This window comes from Chaetura pelagica, unplaced genomic scaffold (genome assembly GCF_000747805.2).
Source record: "Chaetura pelagica isolate M959 unplaced genomic scaffold, ChaPel_1.0 scaffold45, whole genome shotgun sequence".
Taxonomy (NCBI): domain Eukaryota; kingdom Metazoa; phylum Chordata; class Aves; order Apodiformes; family Apodidae; genus Chaetura; species Chaetura pelagica.
Genome location: NW_009953217.1, coordinates 5,646,232 through 5,654,848, shown reverse-complemented (window position 1 = coordinate 5,654,848; position 8,617 = coordinate 5,646,232). Strand labels below are relative to the sequence as shown.

General features: G+C 43.5%; 1 protein-coding gene across 1 annotated transcript in view; it reads right to left on the bottom strand.

Annotated features, from left to right (window-relative positions):
* Positions 1-4,084: 4,084 nt before the first annotated feature.
* The window catches only part of HIC2 (hypermethylated in cancer 2), a 32,712-nt gene continuing 28,179 nt past the window's right edge, over positions 4,085-8,617 (bottom strand). The window contains exon 3 of the mRNA XM_009997666.1: positions 4,085-5,906. Coding sequence (XP_009995968.1) covers positions 4,158-5,870 — 1,713 coding nt within the window. The 5' untranslated portion in view covers positions 5,871-5,906 and the 3' untranslated portion in view covers positions 4,085-4,157. The remainder of the gene's footprint in view (positions 5,907-8,617) is intronic.

The following is an 8,617-nucleotide window of genomic DNA, read 5'->3' as shown; positions in this document are numbered from 1 at the left end:
CCTCCCAAGCTGGGGAACACTGTGTAGCCTTCAATGGAAAAAGCAAAGATTAATTTTGACTGGCCCCTAGATCTGTTGAGGTCTGAAACTGTAAAAGTTTATGTAAACAATGAGATAAATATATTAGTACTTTTCTGAGCCAAGTGAGGTTCCATACTCATTCAAATGTGCTTTGGTTTAAAAAATAGTTTTGTGAATTTGGGTATGAGCTTCTTTATTCTTTTATACAACTTTTGCTATTTAATCTTTTTTTTTTTTCCTGTTATTCCGAAAACATTCTGGAACTAAGTGACTAAAGCATATACTTAAGCTGCCTGGCCTCTTTTTTTCTCTCTTTTTTTTTCTTTTTTTTTTTTTTTTTTTTTTTTTTTTTGTTTTTTTAAATAGTTTTATTCCTCTTGAGGCTCTTTTTGTATTTAAAAAAAAAAAAATTAAAAAAACCAAATCAAACCAAAAAATGCAAATCCCTCCCCCCCCCAAACTCTTAAAATCTTAAATATGAAACTAGTGTTTTGCTTTCTCATTAAAATACAGAAAAATGTTTGATACAATACTATGTCGTACAAATGCAGTTGAGTGTTTAGGCCCCAAGCAGGCCTGAAACAGTCCCTGAAGTTTTGAGTATTATTAGTTATTCATTATTACTGTCACAATTTGGAAAATGTTGTTTATACTCACTCTATGGAACGCAACTTTACACAGCTACTTGAAAAAAGAACAAAATCTCCTTTTGTACAATACTCGTGCTGTACACAGACTTTATGTCGTATCGTTTAAGTGCTGGGGAGGGAATAAAGTAAAAAAAAAAAAAGACGCTCCAAAAATTGTTTTTTCAAAAATAGCACTGGGTCCTGAAGCTTCACCATGATTCTCGAGGCTTAAGAAGCAAATGAAGAGGGGGTGGGACTGGGGCGAGAGGCTGCATCACCCACACACATGCTTGTAAAAAGGGAATGAAGTGAGGGGAAGCAGATTATTTGCCCTCTGAGGAGCTCAGTGCTTCCTCACACCCTGGGCTGCTCTGTGGCTTGGCTCAGTTGGTCACAGCTTAAGCTGCTGTCCCAGGGGTGGCTTCTGCACAGACACCCACCTGCCGTTCCTATCACTGGCCACATGCCACCATGGTGGGGGACCCATCTCAGCAAACTGCAGGGGCCACAAGTCAGTGGGGGAATCCCCCATCCAAAACCCACAGTGGGGGACAGGGCTCATCACCAGCTATGCCCTTCTCACTAAGGGAGCTAAAAATTGCTTTGAAAATCTGGACTTGATGGGTCCTTAGCAGGGCAGCAAGGGCAGCCTGCTCTAGCTATTGCCCAAGCCAGCCTGGGATTCAGCTCAGGTTTAGGATAGTTTGAGGGAAGGTAAAGGCAGGGTGAAAGTGCCTAGGAGCTAATCTTGCACGGCTGTCCCGGGGCCCTGCTGAGATTTGCTCTGAGAAAAAAGTAGTGGCAAGGCCTTCCCTGTCCTCCCCAAAGACTATTCTGGGGATGTTCTCAGGGTGAGTTTGGCAAGGAATCAAGGAGAAAAGTATTCAATATATATTCAAAATGTGGAAGTGCTAAAGACACTAAAAACCCACCTAACGCCCCAAAATGAAACAGCACATCTCAGCACAATTAGAAAAAAAACAGAAGTCCCTGCTCCCCTCACATGCTCCACAGCTTGCAGGAATCTGGCAGCAAGTGGACAATGGCACTGGGAGAAGCACAAGAGGGGCGAGAGTGTTCCCTGTAATGTGACACCAGGCCAAGGCTCAGCGCCTTTGGGTTGACTATTGCTTGGAGCCTGGATTCCAGTTTCCTCAGTTCATTCAATTGACCCAAAAACTTCTTATGGACTAGCCTACCATAACAAAAACAAAACAAAACAAACAAAAAATAAAACACCAAAAAAAAAACAAAAAACACAACACAAAATAAACAAACCCAAACCAAACAAAAAAACCCAATAAAACCCACAACAAAACAAAACCAAAAACCAATTAAAAAAATGAAGCTTATATTTCTTTGTTTTAGTCAAACATACTTTTTTCTTTCTTTTTCTTGGTTGGTTTTTTTTTTTGGTCGAAACTTAAAAAAATGTTTTGTTTTGTTTTTTTTTTAAAAAAAGACAAAACGTGAGGTTTGGTAAACCCTACACAGAGAGACTACATTGGTTTGAGTGGGGGTGGGGGGAAAAGCCAAATGAAAAAACACAAGTGTAAACCTTACTCAATTCAGAAGGGATGATTCTACTGGCTGTGAATTTTTACCACCACAGTCACAGGAGGCCTGAAATAAGCCATAGCTTTCCACAAGGTCACGCCAACAAAGTCAAGGGGGCCAAGAATCAGTGGGCTAAGTTCTCTGTCTTCTCTCCTAAACCAATAGCAGCTGTTGGCTGTGATGTCTTATGCAGATGTTGCAAGAACATTTTGTTTCTTTTTTTTTGTTTCTTTTTTGTGTGTGTGCGTGTGTTAAATTGTCTAAAAGGGAGGATATGAAACACTTTGGTTTGCTTTTTCCTCCTCTCCCCCACCTTATTGCACTCTGGATTCTAGTAAATTATAGGCTGCTATGCCCTCACCCTCTGTCCTGCCAGGTGTTTACAGACTGACCCAGATGTGCTGGGGGAGTGGAAGATGAGGGGGACATTTTCCCCTCCCCATAGTATCCAGATTCAATAAACAAAGCTGGAAAGGACCCAAAAAACTCAGAGAAGTTTTTCTTCTTTTATCTGAAAGAGACTACAAACAGCCAAGAGACTGTGAATGAGCCAGTCCAAGCAGCTTCCCCAGCCTCTGGCTCAAACATAGTTTTTGCTTTGTCTTTGGCCAAGTTTTGCTTTACCATTTCTCTAGCTGACTTTTGATGGAAGGACGGGGTGGTAAAAATCCCTTAACTTTTAATTTAGCTTCTACTTTTATACATTTAATTACTTATAATAAGAGAAACAAAAAAAAAAAAAGCCTAATCTTTCACTAACCATCTTATTGTTCTCATGAATTCAAGAGGTAGCAAAGGTTACAAGTCTGTCCACACAGACTTGCTCTTTAGTGAGGGAGGAAAGCTAAAAACATACACACACACAAAAAATAAAATAAAAAATAATAAAAAAGTACCTAAGGAACTTGTAGCAAGTCCAGCCTACATCAAACCCCCTCCCCACCCACCCACCCTAGAATTAACCTCAGACCTTCCAGTTCAAACATTCACATAAACGTTACAATGGTTTTTCCTTTAATAAAACAAGTACCTCTAAGCAAAGAATATTAATACGAAACTACTAGAAAAGTAAAGACGACCCCCTGCTCACTGAAAGAAATTCCCAGGGCATCCAGTCCCTGTTCAGTCATGGGTAAGGCAGGAGAGGTTGGTGTTTTGTGGGAAAAGGTGGCATATGGTTCCGTGTGCCAAGGATAAAGATCAAAACCTAAAGAGGCAGGGATGGTAAGGGAGGCATTGCCGTTTCTTTAAGTGAAGTTCTTGGGCTGGTGCACTCTTCCCACCATCGCTAGCCCAGAGGAATGGTGATGGATTCCATCACAACTATGGCTTTCCCACAGTATCTGAAGGGGCTGACAATCCTGTGAGATGGTCCACAGCCAGAGCTTCCGCGCTTGTGAACGCAATGCTGTTCTTTCACAGCTACTTAGGCCACTGAAAAGGTGTACTGCATTCTCTTTTTAATGGCAAGAAATGCCCCTACTGAGTTTGGTTTAAAGAGAGAAGGTGAGTAGGGTGACAGTAACATAAAGAAAGAAGTAGGGAGGGGGGGAGCCAGCAGAGGCTGAAAGCTCCCTATGGTCCCCCACCTGCTCCAGATAATCGATACGGCAATCAAGGAAATAAGGAAATGTGCGCAAAAAGAAGTGGCATTTCTTGCCAGATCACCAGGATTTGGAGGGAGATTTGGGCTAAATGCATCAACTTGGCTGTGGACCTCTCTTTTTTTTTAAAAAAAAAAAGGGAAAAAAATGAACTTTTTTTTTTTTAATGTTAAAGCTACATTTGTTTAGGCCTCCTATGACTGAACAGAGTATGGGGAGTTGCCCCCTTTTTTGTCTGGTTTTTTTTTTTCTTTTTTTTTTCTTTTTTTTTTCTTTTTTAAGCAGCAAGTCTACAGAAAGGTAAATCACTGCGGATGGGCTCGAAGCTCATTCTGGAGTCTTTGGCTTATGTGGGAGAGGTATGCATTCGCAGGTGGCTGATCAGGTTGCGCTGCTGGGTGAATTTCCCACCACACAGTTGACATTCGTAAGGTTTTTCTCCTGAGTGGACACGCATATGCTCTGTCAGTCGGTACTGCCGGGTAAAGCGCATCCCGCATTCCTCGCAAGCAAAGGGCTTGAGCCCCAAGTGGCTGCGCATGTGCCGTGTCATGGTGCCCCGCTGTGTGAACATCTTGCCGCAGATGTTGCAAGGGAAGGGCCGCGTCAGCCAGTGAGTCTTCTCGTGCTGCCGCAGCGTGGCTGGATCCTTGTAGCTCTTCTCACACACTGAACACTTGAAGGGTCTGGATTCCGCGGCATATGACTGGTTGGGGTTTGACAAATCCTCGGCTTCATCTTTGCCGCCGTATGTGACTTCCTCCTTGATGTAAAGGTCTTCCTCGGTGTGCGTCTCCACATGGGCATTGAGCTGCTCAGAGCTGGGGAAGCCTTTGCCACAGGGGATACAGACATACAGGTTGTCACCATAGGCCACTGGCTCAAAACCCTCCTGCCGGTAGACATAGTTGGCACTAGTATGCCCGCCGCTCTCGCTCTCACTCTGGCCACTGTCATCACTGTTCTCCTTACCATTTTCCACCTCTTCCTTACACGGGTAGGGTAGGTCTGCACCATAGGCCCCAGCCAGACTCCGTTCCACAGACTTGGACAAGGACCCCAGCAGGATACCATTGGGCAGCCCTTCACCCTCGTCCCTGTCTTTGCCCTCCTCCTTTCGGTCAAAGGCGTTATCTTTCTTGATCCACTCCTTCTTGCGGGATGAATGCCGGAGGCCCTTGCGCTGGCTGCCCTCCGTCAGCGAGTGGTGGCACTCTTCGCTCAGATCCATCTCCATGGGGTCGCTGCTGTCTGCCATGCTGTGAGGGGCTCCGACTCCAGACTCGTCGAACGATGAGGCACTGTTGGCTGCGGGGGCTGAGGCTGATTGGGGAGAGCCATGCTGGCTTTCGCTGTGCTGCGTGTCATCATGGGAGGCTGCAGCAGGGAGTGACGGGCTTTTTTTGGACAGATCGAGGCCTAGCTCCTGGTCGCCCGTGCTCCCATTTGCACTGCTGCCCCCGGCGCCGTTCTTACTGGCTCCCCTGCTTAAGGAGTGACAGTTCTCTTGGTTGGAGCTGCTGATGAAGACCTCATCATCGGAGAGCTTTCCCTTTGACAGCTCCTTTGAGTGTGAGCCCTTCAACCCCTCATTTGACCCTGAATAGCGAGCTTGGATGACTGAAGCAGTGGAAAGTCTTTGACTCCTGGCAGATCTCCCAACACCAAGGCCACCGGCCTTGCCAGCAAAGGACTTGCCGTTCCGCTTCAGCTTCTTTCTGCAGAGAGCTGCCAGGTCAGGCAGTTGGAGGTAGCTTGCTGCGGTGAGGAGAGCATTAAAGTTCTGTTCACCAGGCTGGTCAGTCGTTAAGAGCTTACCAGTATAAATAAAGTCCAAGATCTGCCGGAACACGGTGGGGTTCACCATGTCCGTGTCTAAGTTAATCAGGTTGTCATGCAGGACAAGGGATTTGAAATACATGCTGCTGGCTGCCAGGATGTTTTTATGGGCACGGAACAGGGCATTTTCTACCACAATGATCACATCACAGAGGAAACCTTTGGCTCGTTGCTGGTTCAGCTGCAGTAGCAGTTGTTTGGCATGATTTGGCAGTTCCATCTCCACCTTCTCTTCCTTTCACCTTCACCTTACTACCTGCAAAACAGGAGGATGAGAGGTGTGAACCTGCTGTTTCTATTTGAACAAGTCTACGTTTAATAGACTGGCTTGACACAGTCCAGTCTATGTTAGGCTTGACACTGACTGAGGAGCTCCAAGTATGTTCAGCCCTGCAAGCTGTAATCCTGCTTGGAATACAGAGAGAAGTATTCTTCACACTAAGATTTGATTCAAGCCTTTCAAAAATCAGATTTGTAAATGTCTTTTTATAAAAGCAATCAAGGTTGGCTGGAATTATATTCAAAAGATGCCAGCAGGAAATCAATAGTTAGGCACAGGGGAAAGCTGTTTTCCTCTCCCAACACAAATCTGAAGGGAGGATGAGGAGCAAGAAAGAAAGGAAGAAAAAAGAAGCATCTACTTCATGGCCATTTGCATATCTGAGCATGTAAGTTAATTAGCATAAGCTGCAGCTTCCCTGCTCTAACATGTAGTTTATTTCTTGGCTCTTACATGTTGAAATCTTACAACACCCAGCTGTTTTGGGGTTGGGAAAATGTCACATAGCAACTAAATCCATTGAAGATTGAATTAATCACACTGAGGTGTGAATGGGAAATCTCCTTAAAGAGTATGAAAGGCTGCTTTAAAAACCACCACCCTGGCAATATCCACATCCCAGTCCATTGACATGAAGGGCTAGAATCCATCCTGAACTGAGTGAAATTCATGATACTGGGCTAGCTAAATGGCACCAAATGTTTTCAATCTGTTTTCTTAAGTTAATTCTGTCTTATTGTTAGTTTTGAAGGAGTTTGGGTTAAACTGATAGAGTCAAGTCACCTATCTCCAGTCTCAGTCTGTCTCCTCTGAAGTACTGGGAAGAGAGGAAAATTGTGATTACCTCTGTGTAGTTAATGTATTTCCCAAGTAGTATTCACTGTGTATTTTAGTTTAGATATTTATATTGGCTTTCCCAGTAGTATGGACTGTATGAAATACCTAGTTTGAGTCATATCAAAACTAATTGCAATTGCACATTTGGTAGGTACTACAATACATAAAAACTAGAATTTAAATCTGGGGCTGCATTCCAGAATCCAAGATCAATTTTTAATTTTTTTTCTTGAGTTTTTTGTTTGAAAATGCCGAATACTACTTGTAATGGGCATTTATCTGTTGATTTAAAATAGTTTCTGAGGTTCAAATGTAGGAAATAAATACCAAACATAAACCAGCCACCTTAAACCTCCCACTTCCTTCATTCCTTTCCCAGTTCATCCTACTCTAGAAACAGATTTCTCTTATTGAAGGAGGAGCAGACCTTAATGGATCAAAACTGGAAGAGGGGAGATTTACATTAGACATTAGGAGGAAATTCTTTAGTGTGAGGGTGGTGAGACACTGGGACAAGTTGCCCAGGGAAGTTGTAGAAGCCCCAACCCTAGAAGTGTTCAAGATCAGGTTGGATGGGGCTCTGAGCAACCTGATCTAGTGGGAGGTGTCCCTGCCCATGCAGGGGAATTGGAACTAGATCATCTTTAAGGTCCCTTCCAACTCAAACAGTTATATAATTCTATGTTTCTATGAAATTAAGAGCTTAAATTTTCTCTTTAAATCATCATCAGTGAATGTTTTTATTGCTTCTGAGTCCTATTACCACATTCTGTCCCATCAGATTTCAAATGAAGAAGTGTCAGACTGCATTATCTTCCCTCTGTGTCAAATATGTGTACACAAGAAAAAGAAATAAGGAGTGATACTGTCAATATTAAAGCAACCTCCATCACACCTGATTCTCACTAACTGGTATTAAATAGAAAGATTTAATTTAGCAGAAAGGTGGTACATTTACATCATCCATTTCTGAACAGCAAAAAGATTCTGCTTTATGAAAAAAGCTACCAAAAAGTAAACTAATCCATCCTCCTCTAGTGTTGCTGCCTGACTAGCCTGGTACCTATACTTTTACCAACAGACCTGCCAAGCAGGTGCCTTCCTTCTTCCACAGGACCCATTTCTTCACTTTGTTAGCTGGCCAGCCTGGTAGTTGGTTACACATCTGGTAGAATTTTGTGGCCCCTGTTCAGTGCACCAGCACTTAATTTAGCATCCACACTAGATCTCAGTGGCTTTGAATCTTGACCCACAGCTAAAATGGCTGCTCTGCTTTTCTGCTCTATATTGTTTCAGCTATGGACAGGAACCCAAGAAGATGGTGGATTCACCACTGTGCCTTTATGCACCTTAGTGTTGTTCCCAGAGGTGGCTGGCTTTAGAAGGGGTGGCAGCCAGAAGGAGGAAATACAGACTTGCCATGGTGCTAGACCATCTTCTCTGTCTATAGTGTTTCTGTCAGAGAAACTCGCCCTGCAGCATCACAAAAATGGGCATTACCACCAGTGAACAGTGTTGAGCACTTTAAAAACAGGTTTTGCTGTAATTAGTTAGAGTTGCAGCACCTAGGCAATGCATCTGGATCTACTGGCTTGCTTACAGAACTGCTGATTAGGAGGAAGAAGCAGCAGCACAGAGCCACCAAATACCCACTTTTATCTAGCCAGGCCAGTAGAAGCACTTAGGTCTGGGTCACTGAGATACATTGATAGGGAAGGACAAAAACATGGGCTTGCAACATAAGACAACATCTGTATATATAAATGTATCCTGCTCAAGAATAGCAAGAGACAGTTTACTACTACACTATTTTCACTACAAACATCATGGTGTTTTTCCATGCATATAAC